We start from the raw sequence: 17,698 nt of genomic DNA, 5'->3' as shown, positions 1-17,698 counted from the left end.
GTTTATGTGATAGGAAGGACAAAACATGAAATAATAAGTCACACATAAATAGAGCACACACATGAAAAAGGCATCCTAAATCATAGGGCACAGAGCAAGAAACACAAAGATTCATACAATTTAAAATTGTCATAACGATTTTGTCACTTATAGGTTTGCTCACAGTGGGAAGAGGAACCACTATGTTTACTCAAGTAAGAGTACTGTTACTGTTACAAAATAGTACTCAGAGAAAAAATACCCGGGGAAGAAAACATTTAAATAAAAGTTACTCAAGTAAATGTCATGTAAATCTGAGTACTTTCCACCTTATATTATTGGCCTATACGTTGATTGATCTGGATCCCAGCAGCAGACACGTATGTCGCTGTAACGGGCCCAGGGTCTGTCAAGATTAGCCCCGTTTCAGCAGAATTTCATCTCAGACAGACGGTGTAAACCTCAAGTAAACTGCCTTGGGATGTATTCTGCACCTGTTTGAATCCAAAACCGGCCTCAACCAAATCCACCACTAGATGGCAATAGTCACTTTAAAAAATAATACCTTGTAGCAGGGGCGTCCAAACTTTGCGGAGGAGTGGGTCAGCCTCGGTCAGCCTGCCCCTGTGCCTCCTCACACATGTTTGCCTCTGTCCCTCCAATGTCTCTCCCTCCTATTTCTCTCTTCTGTCCTACCTCTGTCGCGTCGTAGGCGCTCGTCTCCCTCCTGTAAAGATACATTTATAAGGTTTCGCTTTTATTTTGGTAACTTCTTGTGTGACCGGAAGTAACAGTGAAAATAAAATCTACTTGAAAGTCAAAGAAAAGACGTTTAGATCAAGCTATTAATCGATCAAGCAGTCGACAGGGAACGAGGTTTGTAATATGAATGAACCTGTTATTGAACAATTAAATGTTTATTTTACAAATGTATAGAAAACAGTTATGCTAATGTAATTAGCTTGTAACAGTGATTATATGGACAAAATGGTAATTATTATTTATTTGTTCATACCTACCTCTGACATTGGCTGAATGACGCCACATTCGATTTCTTTCCGCTTTGATATCATGGGCTTTGAAAACTGAAACACAAACACACAAGTACGAGTCAGCTCTGCGCAGAAAGCAGTCTGTGGGGTTGGGTGGGGGGTGAGGGGGGTAATAAAGTCTGGAGAAGAAAGTATAAAGCCTGAAGTATAAAGTCTGAAGTATAAAGCCTGAAGTATAAAGGTAACGTAATCTGATAAAATCTGATTTAAGATAAAGTATTCTGAAAGGTCAACCCGGGCTTTGCGCTTGCGTCTGCGTCACTCTTGCTCTCGATGGGGCAGCTCGCCGTCAGACTCACGCGTTCAAACCCAGACCCGGCAGCGGGAGGGTGGGATGCGCGCTTCTTCGCTCCGGTCAGGATGGAGCCGGGGAAAGCACCACCGGACCGCGGCGTCGACTCCAGCCCGGTGACACTTTACGGGGAGTTCACGGCCGTCTGCAACAGAAAAGTGCGGTACGCGGTGAGTTTGACCGAGAAGGAGCTGGTCGTCCAGAGGCTGTCGTCCTCACCTGTCCAGCGGAACAAGGTGCCACTGAGCCTGAAGGACTGCGTGGGCTCCCGGGCGCACCGCGGGGAGGACAACGCGGACCCGGCGGCGTACTTCACGGTGTACTTTTACCCGCTCCGGAAGCGCTGGATGAGCTCCGGGACGTCCAGGCAAAGAGTGGAGCAGTGCTTTCGACTCGCCGCCCTGCAAGACCCGCGGTACAACCTGGAGGAGGCGGAGAAGTGGGCCCGGGCTGTCATGGAGAGGTCTGCCCGGCAACAGAGCGTGAGAGACGGTAAGAGAGCGCGGCATCTCCCGGGGTCAACTCTGGGTCTCCAAGAAAAAAAAAAAAATTCCGCACTTTCCCATTTTCTTTTTATGTCTTGTTCCAGTTATGTCTTGTTCTAGTCTATTGTGGCCGGTCATATACAACTTTTTGTGTATTGGAATAGGCCTTTCCATGGGGTTCAGAGTCAAATCTAGCCCCGTTGCCAAAGCAATTAACAATTAAAATAAAAATATTTAAAAACTGGAGGCTGTAACCCACGAATAACTGCTGGTCTTTACAATGTTTGACAATTCACCACTTTTTAACATGTAGAGTTATATCTGAACAAATAGCCTAACCTGAGCCTAGAAAATAGTCCACAATAGATCATTTGCTCTTATGCTCTCACTGTTAATCATAGGTTGTTTTTCTCCCACAACCTCAAATAAACTTGATGTAGATCTAAAGGCCAAGCTAACAAAACCACAACAATTAATTTCAATAGAAAAGCAGAAGGTGAAAAGATGAAGTCCCTGCGTCCTCAGCTGCACTTTTCTTAACCTTCAACCCACACTGCACATGAATAAAACAATGCAGCTTCTGCGGCTGCTGGAGAGTAATATTTCAAAACCCATTGTAAAAGGTCATGCGCTGAGTAAACATCAGAAAGATATTTATGGAGCTGTGTGTGCGTGCTGCATAATACCATCCACACACTTATACCAAGAGCAATATTCAAAAAACACTATTTGTCATATTGCACAACCTGTTTCTTGTGCAGATAAGATCTCCCATGAGCCTTTACTGCGCTGGTATCGACTATGCACGAAGAGAACACAGGTGTAACTCAAGTCATCTAGGTGTTTGTGCTGCTGAACATGAGACAGTGACCCGACAAGTTTTAATCCACCACCAAACGTAGAAACAGAACCTATTGTACTCACACCTCTCTGACCCGCTCCCAAACATACAAGACTTTGAGCTGAAACAATGATGATGTCTACACCAACATGTCCAACACAAAACCAAAGGCTGCTGGACAAAGTATGCCGAATATAATCTTTAGAAAATATTTTATTGTAATAATTTCCTTACAAATTAATTTATCTGAAAACATCAAAACTGTTTTAAAAAAATCTCTCATTATGACCTAGTGTCTTGTTCTTAATGCTTCAGATTATTTGGGTTGTATGTAAAATATAATATATACCGCAAGAATGACAAAACAATCTGTTTTTTCCCAACAAAAATAAAATTAATGCGATAAAGTTGATGATGATATTCTACTATAAAACTGGTATGACGCTAAAGCATTATTGGAAAAATGTAATAAACTGCTTATTATTTGATGTATTAGCTGCTGCCGCTGACATTTGACAGCATCATCCTTAACAAAAGAATTGAGATGACGGACATGATCAATAAAAAACATAATTCAAGATGCCACAAATAATGCGGTAACCTTCCCCCGTCAAAAACTATTGACATTTCTGTTACATTTTCAGTATGTCGTAAACAGTATTGACTCCTGTGTGTCAATACATTGATTTAATTTGGGGTTGAATACAATGGCCAAGTGAAATCACAAACCTAACGTAATTAGGAGTGTAACCATGAGTATTGCTCTAAATAAAAATGTCTGGGGGCCGCATGTCAGGGGACGAGAAACACACAACATTATTACAGTACATGCTGACAGCGTGCAGCGACTTTATTTTTGTAACAAAGTCCTGCTTTTACAATACACTGTGCACCACATTTACTCCAGCTTTACTGTTATTTGAAAGGGATCAAATAAGTCATCTCTTTATGGTCAGATAATGTTCAAACTGAGCTCAGATTAAAGTCTAACTAGATTAACAGAGCAGTGCCTCCAGGTATAACAGCTAATGTGGAGGACATTAACAGTTACTTGAAAGGTATGAATGCTGTAAAATACCATGGGAAGTAGTTCCACGATTCTCTTGTGTTATTCTGTGATTCGTAGACAAAAATGACCACAAATGAGCGCTTTGCTTCAGAGCAGCAGTCTGACCTCAGAGAGTGCGGCTGCTGCTAAAGAACATGTGGTTTCCTCCTCATTCTTCCACACGCTGCACTTTTTTATAAAACCGGCAGTTTTTAATATAAGCACAAATGACGTCATGCTCAGCTCAGGTGGTCGTCTTGTCATCTAGAGCTGAGACCCCTGATGCAGAATGGCGTGGTATTAAGAGTGGCAAACAAAAAGTGACATGAATAGATCTTAGTTTAAGAGAATTCAGACAATATTATGTAGAATGAATAGAAAATGAATGGAAACGTGTCTTTAAATCTGTTGGATGAGGTTTAAATATCAGACAAATGTGAAATTATCCACAACAAAAAGTGCAGAAATATCACATCATACCTTTTTTATTTGGAACTGATTTAATTCTAAATCAGCATTTTTTTAAAACTAACCATAGGTAAAAACAAAACGACATTCATAACATTTACATAATTCATTCAAAGGTGTCAGGGAGCGGGAGGGCACCTGGCACTATGGGTAATGTGTATGGAAATAAAGAGATTCTGGTGCAAAATGGAGGATTGCAGATTGTTTCTTTCAGATTTTGAGCAAATGCAACAATAATTCCACTTGCTGATGATCCTCTTTGACTGCGGCTCAGAGTATCAGGTCCACATTTCTTGTTCACGATGCAGAGACATGAATGACTCAAAATGCGAGATGATTTCAACATAAACCTCGGCGTGGGGGAAGTCTCTGCCTCTCTTAATATAGGCCCAAACCACCAGCACCTCAGGCTCCTCCCTCCACGCCCTTTGTGGTCAGACGGAGTGAAGAGCTGCTCGGCTCTTTCATTTACTGGCACTGCAACGCGGGGGAGTTTCATCACCCGTGTGAGTGCCACTGATGCTCTTTTAGCAGAGAAGGGCTAAATGTGCTGAGGGAAAGCTGTGAAGTCTCAGCATGATTGATGGTATTGAAGATCACATAAAAAAGACCAAAGCCACACATTGTGCAGATTTAAACGCATATCATTAGCCTAGCGCTAGCATGTAGTTATCTAGTCTAGTCAAATGACATATAATCTGTCCAGACATTTGGAAAACACATTAATATTCTTAACTGTGTAATACAAATATAAGGCTGTGCCTCTATTATCCTCGTGCTATCTTCAAGTCTGAATTCATTTGTGTCTTTTGATATAATAACTGAAGGATTTTAAAGCCTAAGAAGTAATAATAAACTTATTTGGCCCATTAAAGCAAACATCAACATGACGTTAAACCCCTAATCCTCCTGAGTCCCAGTGGTGTCTGTCAAGGCCTAGTTGTGTAGTGCAACACAGATTATGTAATAAATACAAATCTGTGTCAACAGTTTCCTAAAATGTAGACCTAAATTAATTTAATTTACCAAAATATTTGCTTCAATAACAGTGAACATTATGTAGCATCCGCATGACTGCCGAGTATCAACGTGTCAGAAGTGTCTTGTCTTTGTCTATAGGAAACAAATCATCCACTGGTTTCCTTTGATCTGTTTAACTGGAACATACATTGTGATTCAATCGTATGTAGTGATTGGATACAGAATATCTGTTTCACATACTGTATTACAGTGTAAAAACAAATGAGACAGGTTTAAAAACGGCTTCATATGTCTCTGTTTGTTGTGCAATTATTTTATCATAAGAATAACAAACACACTCGCCACAAGAGCTCACTAAGGCCGTACAATTTGAACCTGAAATTGCGTGATCATGTAATGCAAGTACACTTAATGTACTGTCTATAAATAGTGTATTGCTTTTTGTGCTGCACAAAACAAAAATGCAATGTAGCTTGTAATTAGCGGTTGGTGAGCAGACACACAGCTGAACACGGGGTTGATGTCTTTCTGCACCCAAATATTACAGGATCCTGTTGAAAATGTGTTTATTCCGGCTGCGTGGCTTTCCCTCTCATCTGAGCCGTCATTTCCTTTGGTGGATGCCTCACTTGTGATTACCACACCCAGAACTGAGACAGTTCCCATGATGCACTGGGCCTGAAGATGCACTGGGCACTTTAATCAAGGAGAGAAACCATTTTGTTACTGGAAGTATTTTTCAGTGGATTTGTTTTGATCCTGCACCATCATCAGTACAATTAAGTTTTTTTTTTTTTTTATTTTTTTTTTTTTTAACATATTCTCTACTTAACAAATGGGAAAGGGCGATCTTCAGATCGTGTTGAGCGAGAGCAAATTGAACACCACAAATGTACAATGCCTTGGGTTTTAACTCATTTATTCTTCTATGAAACTGAATATATGTATCAAACACATTAGGGCTGCTTGGTTATGGAAAAAATATAAATATGTGCGTTCTAGTGTCATTATTGAAATTAAGATGATGATTCATTATTCACACAACAAGAAACTAGGAGACATATCATGCACAAGATGCGTCTGATTCTACTTCCCAGTATTTACCGTAAGATGATTAATGCTTCCGTGTTGGTCAGTTGTGCGTTCTGATTTTCAAACAGTTCTTTGCAATAAATCCCTTTTTTCAAAAACATTATCTTTGCGCTTGCTCTGTCAGCGGTTGGCACTGTGCTCGGGCTAATGACGGCGCAGGAAGCAGAGAGAGGGGGGGCATTTGAAGGAGATAAATGGAGGAATATTTGGTTACCCGAGGCGGAAGTGGCATAGGGTTTTAACTTAAACAACAAGATTTATGAACCGTCGCCTCATACTTACCCTCGAGATTCAGCCGGTTTTATTCGCTTAGAGACGGGACCAAAACCAGTTAATAAGTAATTCAAATAGATGGGCGGATTGCAGAGGTCTGCTGATACGGGCGAGACTTCAGTGGGCTGGAAGTACACACTAAAATATGTCCAACGTGTTCCTGTCTCACCACCCACTTTTCCCTCGGGACGCGCATGATAAAGGAGCATGGGAAGGTCCCCGTTTTCAGCCTCGTTCTCTTACACTCAATGACATTAGGACGTGTTATCCTTATGAATGAATGGAAACATGTCTCAATAATGATTTAAGCTGGGAACGGCTTTGAGAGTCTCTGTTTATTTAATGTTATTCAGTTTAACATATGATTCTGATCTGATCTCAGCATAGATTTGACATACAGTGCAATCTAGTTTACTTTAATCCTCTGCTGGTATTACTGCACCATCAGGAATGTCTGCTTTGTCTCATTTAGCTGAATTTAAAGGTGTGGCCAGATTACGGTTTACATTTCCTGGTCTACTTTTATCAAAATAAACTATAATTTGAATTACATTTAACATGAATTAAACAAAATCAAGCTGTTCGTCTGATTGTTTATGTGTCAAAATATGTATGTTTTGGCCCAGTGCTTGATCTGTATTATCCTAGTGTGATGTCATCATTTACAACCAGGAAGTACAATGATAAACCTAAAAAATGTGCTATTCTGGGAAACCTTTTTAGCCACATTTTAAATATATTTGTCTTAACTGTGTTTTAGTTCAGTGAGCACTCCAACCTGTCACAGGCACTTGAAATAAACCTGTTCTTTCTTGGAGAGGACCTTTGCAGAGGGTTTGTGAGCCGTTTTCTGACCTGTTTTGCTGCATTCCTTCACAGCAATTGTTTATTTACGAAGCTCAAAACTAAACCTGACAATTAGTATCATCTCATGTCTGAGGCACAACATTAATTTATATGTCAAACCTGCTCAGATGACTCGTCCTCCTCCACATGGCCCGTTCTGTAAAAACATTATTCAGTGTTTATGTGTGAAGAAATCGTTACAGTGATCGTGCCTGAGAAACGAAACGCAGTAATGACTCCTCCAGCACAGTGTCTCCGCTCGGTTAAAATGGGCTCTTGTATTCAAAAACCTCTGAGCCTCATACTGTGCCAGCAGAGATCATAATCTTGGGTGAGTTTTAAAAAGATTTAGGATCTGCCCTTGTTGGATTCCTGTAACTCCAAGTGATACTCAGAAATCCTCTCAGATCTCTGCGTTGAATAAAAACATGAAGCGAGGAGCCCACACTGCATCGTTCTGTCAGTGTTAGGCTGTGGTTGACGACTCTTTTTGTAGGCTATTTAAGAATTTAGTTTCAGTAAAAATGTATACATAATTTAGTCACTTTTTTATGCAAAGTCTACTACCGGTACATCTGCTACAAGCACCTGCATTACTTCGAGAGTCACAATGATCATATAGTAGATTAGTCGATAATATCGATTAGTCGATATTATCGACTAATCGTCCAGTACGTGAAAGCTGGAGCTTATATTTTGGGCGGCTCAGTATTTATCGTGCACACTGTTAGATTTGAGCCGTAGAGAGCCAAATAAGCGTTTTATTCTGCCATTTTGTATTGCAACTCATGTTTTCTTCACATTATGGTTCTTAGAAAAGCGGAAAAGCAGTGAAATCTTTCATTTTCTTTCAGTCCCGTGGTCTGATATGTCACTGTTCCTCAAGTTTGGGACCAGCTTTACAAAATTGAACTTTCTAAAAGACAAACGAAGACAAAAACAACCAGATAAAAAAAATCTTTAAATTTAGGTGTACTTTTGGGCTCTATATTGAACAAAAAATACTCAATTTTGCTTTTAAAATGGTCACGATTAATATTTTTTGCTTCTTCCGTTTATATTGTGACCGGAATAATCACAATAAACAACTAACCAAATAACATCCCTACTCGCAATCTTGAAGTCTAACACAGAATCTTCTCCTTCAAATTTTTTAAAGGTGGAAGGGACGATTTTTTTCAGCAATTTTTTATCATATTTCCTCGTGGCGTGGATAAATCATTAGTCCTGCCACGTATCAATCATAAAACGCACCTATCGCTCACCTGCAGCCGCGTCAGGCTCGTCCCCACGTTTCCGCGTGCCTAAGCGCATGGATCTATCATAATATAGTTCCCTCAGTGTACGGGGCAAAATGAAGACGGAGAAAGACAGTTCGAGCTGACGCAAAAGTGGACAGAAATCTACGGGAGACGAGAGATGCGATGCGATCCGTCGCGCAAATAAACAAACGCACGTGTGTGTTGTATCAGTCCGCACGGGGGAGTGCGCATGCGCACTTCCGCCTGCGTTCTCAAATCGCCGAAAAATCGTCCATTGCGCCTTTAAGTAACACCGGTACATGTTTATACAAAATTGCATATCAAAACGCAAACGAATTATGTGATCAGCATGTTTTCTTTATTATATCACTATCAATAAGTATCATCTGATGCGTCTGTGTCCGTCTGCGTTCGTCTGTGTGTCTGTGTGTCTGTGTGTCTTGTGTGTGCGTCTGTGTGCGTCTGTGTGCGTCTGTGTGTGCGTCTGCGTGCATCTGCGTGCGTCTGTGTGCGTCTGTGTGTGTGTCTGTGTGCGTCTGTGTGTGCGTCTGCGTGCGTCTGTGTGTCCTGTGTGTGTCTGTGTGTGTCTGTGTGCGTCTGTGTGTGCGTCTGCGTGCGTCTGTGTGTGCGTCTGCGTGCGTCTGTGTGTGCGTCTGTGTCCGTCTGTGTGCGTTTGTGTGTGCATCTGTGTGCGTCTGTGTGTCCGTCTCTGTGTGCGTCTGTGTGCGTCTGTGTGTGCGTCTGCGTGCGTCTGCGTACGTCTGTGTGTCCGTCTGCGTACGTCTGTGTGTGCGTCTCTGTGTGCGTCTGCGTGCGTCTGTGTGTGCGTCTGCGTACGTCTGTGTGTCCGTCTGCGTACGTCTGTGTGTGCGTCTCTGTGTGCGTCTGCGTGCGTCTGTGTGTCCCTCTGCGTGCGTCTGCGTGCGTCTGTGTGTGCGTCTGCGTTTGTCTGTGTGCGTCTGTGTGTGTCTGTGTGTGCGTCTGCGTGCGTCTGTGTGTGCGTCTGCGTGCGTCTGTGTGTGCGTCTGCGTGCGTCTGCGTGCGTCTGTGTGTGCGTCTGCGTTTGTCTGTGTGTCCCTCTGCGTGCGTCTGCGTGCGTCTGTGTGTGCGTCTGCGTTTGTCTGTGTGCGTCTGTGTGTGTCTGTGTGTCCCTCTGCGTGCGTCTGCGTGCGTCTGTGTGTGCGTCTGCGTTTGTCTGCGTGCGTCTGTGTGTGCGTCTGCGTGCGTCTGTGTGTGCGTCTGTGTGTGCGTCTGCGTTTGTCTGCGTGCGTCTGCGTTTGTCTGCGTGCGTCTGTGTGTGCGTCTGCGTTTGTCTGCGTGCATCTGTGTGTGCGTCTGCGTGCGTCTGCGTTTGTCTGCGTGCGTCTGTGTGTGCGTCTGCGTGCGTCTGTGTGTGCGTCTGCGTTTGTCTGCGTGCGTCTTTGTGTGCGTCTGCGTGCGTCTGCGTGGGTCTGCGTGCGTCTGCGTGCGTCTGTGTGCGTCTGCAGGGCTGGTGGTGATGAGTGAGCCGTCGCGCCGTCGAATCATGCTCCTGGTGAACCCTCAGAGTGGGCGGGGCCAGGCTCTGTCTCTGTACAACACCCACGTCCAGAGAATGCTCCAGGAGGCGAGGCTCCCTCACTCTCTGGTCATCACAGGTGAGTCCGGACTGTCCACACACCAACCAAACAAAATGTTCTCCCTGATACAGTGATACTAAAGCCACACGTTAGACATCGATCTGACCAATTAAAGAAACTAGGCGTGTGACGATCTCATTATTATCACATCCATTTCATGATACGTTATTTGGTTAAAAATTGTGGAGAGGGTAAACAAACTGTAGAACCTTTTCCGTAAATGTCTCGTTTGTGTAAATCATTCCGAAGAATTAAGATATAAACGTGCAAAAAAAAAGTGTTTTATTTTGTTAATTTTGTCTGCGCTGAAATGTGGCAAAGGATTATGGTCCGTGTGGTTCCCTCTGTTTTCTTAAGCTGCTGCGGCAACACACAATGAAGGCAACCAAAGGAGCTTGTAATTCGACCATTAATGTGAGACCTTTTACGATACGATATCACGATATTTTGGTTATCGTTACATCAATCATAGATGCCCTTAATCGTTTCCAGGAGTAGCGTGGCCACACGGTGAAATTTAAGAAAGCATCATTATTCTGTGTTGAAAATGACATTCTATATGGAGATGGTAAAGGAGCTTGTTTGGGCAATATGTTAATGAAAAACAGTTTTAAACACTTTCCCCACCCGCTTGTCTTATTTATCATGTTTTTAGAGCGTGACAGGTGGATTGAATCGGTCACGTGGCTTTAGTAGCCTCTCAGTGCCATAATTAAAGACGCCACATGAATTGTGATATAAGGTTGTAGAAAATTGTGATCTGATATATTTGACATATCGCCCCAGCCCTGGCACTTTTGTGTTTGTCAAGACATTAAAGTAGGTATGGCATATTCAGCTGTATCCTTACAATCAAAATGGATCTGGAAGTGTTAGTGTTTAGTATTGTAAGTTAACAACATTAGATGTATTCCCTGGTCAAGTAACTGCCTCCATATCTGATTATTTGAAAATGCAGCTTTTTTTTTACACTTCTATTTTCCTGTGGCTTATATTCCTAGTAAACCCTTTGTTATTATCCCAACCTTGACTGGGAGTGCATCAGGAAATCCACTATAAAGAATACTAAATGATAAACATGCAAATTACAGCTAAAATGTGTTTGATCTTATTTTCAGCCAACTTTTTGTTTTTTAACTTTGTATTACTCTCTTACACCTGCAGTGTCATTATATAACACATGCTTTGAAGACACAACATCGATGTGAAATCACTGTAAATATTATCTTCCTCTCGCGGGCTCTGCTCCAATGAGAAGAAATGGTCTTACAGCAGCCCTGTAAGCCCCGCCTCCTTTATTAAATCCTCCTGCGTATTTTCAGCCGTGTTATGCCAATCAGCTGCCTCTGACCCACATGTGTCTGTTATGTCATGCACATATGGATAGTCATGATAAACAGTCAAAATCCCCATGAGCTGGTTTGGTACGATGGCACATATGGAGTCAAAGTGAATGGAAAATATTACACAATCCTCCTATAAAAATGTGGATAATTTTAGACTTTTCTGCGCTGATCATTTGAAAACCCCCGAATCTTGAACAGCCTTGTCAAAATCCCTGTTCAGTAAATAATGTATAATTTGTTTTATTTTGAAACATGCTTGTTTAAAGTGGTTGATACCACTCAGTGTAATTGCACCTTGACATAAATGTTTTTTCCCTGAGTTTGGGTTCCTTTCCACCGGCGCGCCACAAAAGACTGACCACGTTTAGACTGGACTCACTTGGGTTTGGGATTTGTACACATTTTTCCAGTACAAAATCTTAATTTGAGTTTGAGTAATGGGTCAGTGAGTCTTGCTATGTGCTTCGTGCTGTCTTTATTGAGCCATAAACGTCTTATTTCACAGTAATACAGACATCTTCAAGTTTAAAAACGACAACAAACCCATTCACAAATTAATGCATGCACATATCCGTATCCAAAGTCTTAATACTCTCTGTGTATGAATATAAATAGTCAACGATTGCTGCCTCACACAATTGAATACGATGTACACGGTGCAGAACATGCGCGTGTGTTGTTTGTGCGTTCGGATAATACAGTCACACGCTCAGAGACTCAAAGCCGCAATGCACAAGCGATCTCCATGACTCCTCCTGTTTAGTCACAACTCAGCGCTTCTCCCAGTGGCCCAAAGTCCGCTGCGTCAAACTCACAGCTGCACTGCTCCTCCTCTGCGTCCTTCGTCTCCCAAAGCCCTTCCAGTTAGTTTAGGGAAGCTAGATCTACAACAAAGGCCTGGGAAATTGAATCCGTCTCTGTGGACGCGGGGCAGGTCTCACCGGGGATAACGTTACTGCCCCGCAAAGGCAGGAGAACTCGACAAGGGAAGAAAATAACCCGAAAACCCAAGCAAACTGGTTTAAATAATTCCACTGTCATATTAAGAATGCACCATTTTGGTCAGGTGACTGGAAATCAACTTTGAATAGTAGTAGTCGTAGTAGTAGTTGTTGTTGTAGTAGTAGTCGTAGTAGTACTTGGCCGTGTGAGACAAGATTTAGCTCGGATATAGTGCAAAATTCAGAGGGTGTCATGGAGGGCATCTGGCATAAATCTTTCTATCTTTTAACACAGAAGAATTGATGATGAGCGTTAATGGGGAGGGGCTCAAATTCCCAATGTTGTCATTGTGGTTAATGTTTAGCTTACTTTTTTTTAAATTTCGATGACAAATTCACTTGATCGGCACAAAAAAGTTCCCCCTGTCCCGGTTGCATTACATACGTCACAGTCATGTTTCCAAGAACGTTTTTCCATCCAACTGATTGGAATAATACTGTATAAAGCTTGATTATTAACCAAATGACATCGTACAGTTTGTCTAATAAATTCCTTTTATATAAGTATATTATTAGCTGCAGCCGGCCGGTCACTGAAGTTGCGTCCTGACGTTAATTCAACAGAGTGCCCCAGGATAACTTAACCCGGCTCCTTCTCGTTGGCAGATCCCCAGACGCTTCCATTAAGAGCATAGATCAGCTTTCCCTCCCACACTGAGACTCCAGTTCAGCGCTCTGAAGGGAACAGCCCCGGGAGCATCAGGCCCGCGTCTAGATCCACCTCCAGATTGCACCCGGGACACTCGAATAAATTACTTGCGCAGTCTACCGTGAACGGTTTGTCAGGGCCGCCGCGACCTTTGGCCCCTTGTGTTATCGGCAGCCGACGGCCGTGTCGTAAACACGTGTACGAGGATGCACCTGTTAAAAATGGGCTTGTTTCCTTTGCAGAGCGGCAGAACCACGCCCGCGAGCTGGTGAGGGACGCCGACCTGTCGCAGTGGGACGCTCTGGTCATTATGTCGGGGGATGGACTCCTGTTTGAGGTGCGATTCATAGATTGTTCGTAGAGCTCTTTTATTTGGTGTAGAAAATGCCACAAAACTATTATTATGAACTATTCTTGTGCTAAAGCACAAGTTATTTTTCTCTTACTTTCTAACGCTATATTGATCATGACTCCTTAGTTGTTGTCATTTTAAATAACCTGGATCCCACTGTACACAGAAAAGTAACAGTATTTTTGCAGCATGTTCTTGAATATATATTTAAAAAAAAAAACACACACATAATTTGATCAATACCAAAGCTTCATCCTTTTGACTTTCATCCGTCTTCTTTATAGAAATCCTGTAATGGTGTGTCCTGTTAAAAGCGGTGCATCCTCTGCGTGTCTTTCAGGTGATTAATGGCCTCCTGGAGCGTCCCGACTGGGAAGAGGCCATTCGGACACCTCTGGCTATTCTCCCCGGAGGCTCCGGCAATGCCCTGGCAGCCTCAGTGCACCACTACTCTGGGTCAGTCAAGTACATCACTCTTATACCTCTGTTACATGTATAATGGCAGCACTGTTGTTTTCTATTGCAGGATTTGTTTTTAAATTGTGTGTTAGATTTGTCAAATGGACACATAAATGGCACTTTTATTTAAATTTCATGTTATGCAAGGTCAAAGCCAAATGTGGCACAAGTAATACGTGCTTCTTATATGAACTTAACACATCTTTTATACAAACATAATGTCGTCATCCAAAGCCATAAACCCCGGGCGTAACTATGGCCACAGAGGGCATCGGTCTGCCTCCAAGTCTGTGTAGTCTCGAGTCCTTCAGATCCGGCTGCGCTCTGAAGGCCTCTGGCTCTGATGGAAAAGGCCTCTTCCATTATTAATGATTTGCTCATTAGACTGATCAGCTGCAGTGCGTTCAACCAAAACACTGAGCAAAAAGCCGCCGAAGGACACCAAGGACGGCGAGTGGAGCGAGCGGTAACGAGGTCGTGTAAAGGAACTACTGTGGATGCAGAGAAGTACAAGTAAAAAGCATCTCCATAAGTGAAAAGGCTGATTAAACTGTCAAACGTCCAGCTAACTCACTCCATACTTTCTCTTCTCTGCTTCATATAATCATTCTAATAATAATGATAATAACACATCATTGAGCGACTAAATTATTAATTACAAACTTACTTTAACTTGTTTAGCTGGAGAATTGTCTGTATGAAATGATAAATTATGTCAAATGAAGGCTCTGAAATGATGATTGATGTAGATTATTCTTATTTTCCATTAACAAAGTACAGAATGTTTGCGTTCCATTCACATTTATATCGTCACACATAAGATAAAACTAACAAACAAAAGGTTCACACAAAGCGCATACAATTTATTAACTAAACCTGGACTTGACTTGGACTAAACCTGGACTAACCAAGTGCACATCAGGACCAAACCCGGACTCAAACCCGGACTCAGGACCAAACCAGGACCAAACCAGGACCAAACCAGGACTAAACCAGGACTAAACCAGGACCAAACCCAGACTCAAACCCAGACTCAAACCAGGACCAAACCAGGACCAAACCAGGACAAGTGTAAACGCTTCTTTCACCTGCTTTTCATAACCCTGATGCCCATTTCCCCCCCAGTTTTTATGCCAGTGACTAGTTTTTAAATGGGGGTTTTAACCTGTTTGTTTCACCCTGATGCATTTTAGGGGCACTTTTGGTGTAGTTTGTTCTTCCCTGCGTCCGATTCTGCCGTGGGGCAAACAATGGGCTGTGTGCAGAGTCCAGAGACAATGACGGGAAGAGACCAGACGCTGCTTTGTTCTGTGGCACTGGGCACATCCAGAACTCATCCCGGGCAGAAACGCGCTCTTTATCCGCGGCTCAATGAGAGGTTCAGCGAGGCTAGTAACGACAGTCTGCAACCAACAAGCAGCAGCCAGAACTTATCTTTGATTATGCAACACAAAGCAGGACTGATGCCTCTGCTCCGATCACAGTCTCCCTCCGTTGGTGAGCTGAAGACACTGCAGGAGAAGTGTAACAGAAGATATTCCTACAAGAGGGATTTTTATTTATGTCACAATATAAAGACAAGAGAATGATAACCGTGTCATTTTTAGTGTTTAGTTTAATTATTATCTTTATTCAATTTATAGAAAAGTGAATTTTCTTTTAAAGTAAAATTCAAGTAAGAGAAATGTGATGGTTTAGAAGCAAAATTAAGTTTTTTTCTGCTCAGCTTTTATCAAAAAAAGAAAAAAAAAATGTATCTTGCAGTTCATGTCAAATTAATCATTCAGAAAGTTTGATTTCATGAAGCAGGTCACATATGGAGGAGCGGGAATGTGTTAAGAATACACGGTGTAAATAATCACAAATAATTGTTTCAATTTATTCCCACAATTTAAGTAAATATACTTTTTGTTGAATGTCTTTAATGGCCATGTATTTACACTTTTGTCCACACAGGTTATTCAATGTAGTTTAGCAGTTTAGATCAAATAGACTGAAAAATTAAACAAAAAAATTATAATTACTTTCAAAATCTGGTATTGTTATAACAAAAGCTGTACGTTTATGTGTATAGAAAGTGTAGTATATGAAGTGTAGTATTTCTTCATGTCATGTTATTTTGGTTGAACTCAAACGTAGAAAGCCTGTGCTGCTGAATATCTCCTCTAGATGTGAATAAATTGTGCTTGATGAATATGGATGCGTGCGCTGGGACGCTCTCACTCGGGGGACCTCAGGCAGCCATCTTTGTAATTGGCTGTGGGTGGAAACCGGTGCTTATTTGTGGAGATGGCCCGTTATCATGCCCTTTGACCCTGCACGCGCTCCCCCAGATGGGCGTGTCCTTTGTTGTCCCCTTGAGCCGTCTCTGTCCCAAGTAACACAGAAGGTCTCCTGTCTGAGCACTGTCAAAGCTCACAATTTGAAATGCACTTCTACACATTCAGACCGAAAAATATCACACGTTACTGTAGTTTAAGTGTTGACATAGTTGTCTAACCCTTAGTGTATGACTCTGGGGCTAAAATGTACAGATAATCTCATGTTTAGGCTGCGGGCATTGATATGGTTTAAACTAAATATTTACGAGCTTTGAATCAAGACAGTACAAGACTTCTCAAACATGCACAAATCAATCAATCTGAGTAACTGCATGACGAGGTGTAATTATTGTCACATGGTTGTAAGCTCATTAATGTGGATTTTTCCTTTGGAGAAGCTGCCATCCTTAATGATGTGTATGTTTTCAGGGCCACACCGTTGTCCAGTGTGGAGTTGCTGCTCAGCTGTGGCTTCCTGCTCTGTAAAGGTCTTGTGTCTCGCATGGATCTGGTCTCCATCCACTTGTCGTCCGGCCCGCGGGTCTTCTCCTTCCTGTCGCTGGCCTGGGGCTTCGTGGCAGACGTGGACATCGAGAGCGAGAAGTACCGCCACGTGAGAACAGCTCGCTTCACCGTCGGGACACTGGTGAAACTCGCCTCGCTGCGGGTGTATCGAGGGAGATTGGCCTACCTGCCCGCGTCACCGGACAACCACAACGACCAGAACAACGTCCAGAAGACTTCTCTGTGGCCTGCTTCAAATCTCGACAGCTTTTCTCGTGACAACCGCTGTCCAATCCCTGAGCAGAACTCGTGCCACTCCAACAACTCCGTCAAAATAACCAGGAGAGAGAACGGCCTCCACCGACGCGCCGGCCCTCCCGCCTCGCTGCTGCCCCCCTTAGACCGGCCTGTCCCGGGTGACTGGGTGGTCGTCCCGGAGGAGGAGTTTGTCCTCGTGCTGGCGATGTACCAGTCCCACTTGGCCGAGGATCTGTACGCGGCACCAGACTCCGCTCTCGAAGACGGCCTGATTCATCTTTTGTACGTTAAAGCTGGAATATCCCGAGCCGCTTTACTCAGACTTTTCCTCATGATGGAAAAGGGCACACACTTGACCACTAACTGCCCACATCTGGTGCACACCAAAGCCCGGGCTCTGAGACTGGAGCCGCAGTCGCCCAAAGGCATCATTACTGTGGACGGGGAGGTGGTGGAGTACGGGCCGGTGCAGGCGGAGGTGCACCGGGGGCTGGCCAGGCTCATAACTGGCTGAGAGGAAACCCGCAGACACTGAACTCTCACCTGATGTAGCAGCTATGGAAGACTGGG

At 43.1% G+C, this 17,698-nt stretch overlaps 1 protein-coding gene across 1 annotated transcript; it reads left to right on the top strand.

Annotated features, from left to right (window-relative positions):
- Nucleotides 1-1,358: 1,358 nt before the first annotated feature.
- Nucleotides 1,359-17,698, top strand: LOC140377947 (sphingosine kinase 1-like). The gene is made up of 5 exons (XM_072463571.1): nucleotides 1,359-1,815; nucleotides 10,107-10,256; nucleotides 13,477-13,571; nucleotides 13,927-14,042; nucleotides 16,796-17,698. Exons 1-5 carry the CDS (start codon nucleotides 1,392-1,394, stop codon nucleotides 17,640-17,642), a joined length of 1,632 nt encoding a protein of 543 aa, XP_072319672.1. The 5' UTR covers nucleotides 1,359-1,391; the 3' UTR covers nucleotides 17,643-17,698.

The sequence above is a fragment of the Eucyclogobius newberryi genome, unplaced genomic scaffold (assembly GCF_026437365.1).
Source record: "Eucyclogobius newberryi isolate DKJ021-1_F unplaced genomic scaffold, fEucNew1.0.hap1 SCAF_4, whole genome shotgun sequence".
Lineage (NCBI taxonomy): Eukaryota > Metazoa > Chordata > Actinopteri > Gobiiformes > Gobiidae > Eucyclogobius > Eucyclogobius newberryi.
Note: the sequence above shows the minus strand (reverse complement) of the source record. Positions and strands in the feature narration are given on the sequence as shown.

What these genes read in the sequence shown, in the direction of transcription:
- LOC140377947 (XM_072463571.1), top strand. Translation starts at nt 1,392, where the DNA reads ATGGAGCCGGGGAAAGCACCACCGGACCGCGGCGTCGACTCCAGCCCG. An exon ending in GCAACAGAGCGTGAGAGACG is followed by an intron (nt 1,816 to 10,106) that starts GTAAGAGAGCGC and finishes GTGCGTCTGCAG; the next exon opens with GGCTGGTGGTGATGAGTGAG. An exon ending in TCAGTGCACCACTACTCTGG is followed by an intron (nt 14,043 to 16,795) that starts GTCAGTCAAGTA and finishes GTATGTTTTCAG; the next exon opens with GGCCACACCGTTGTCCAGTG.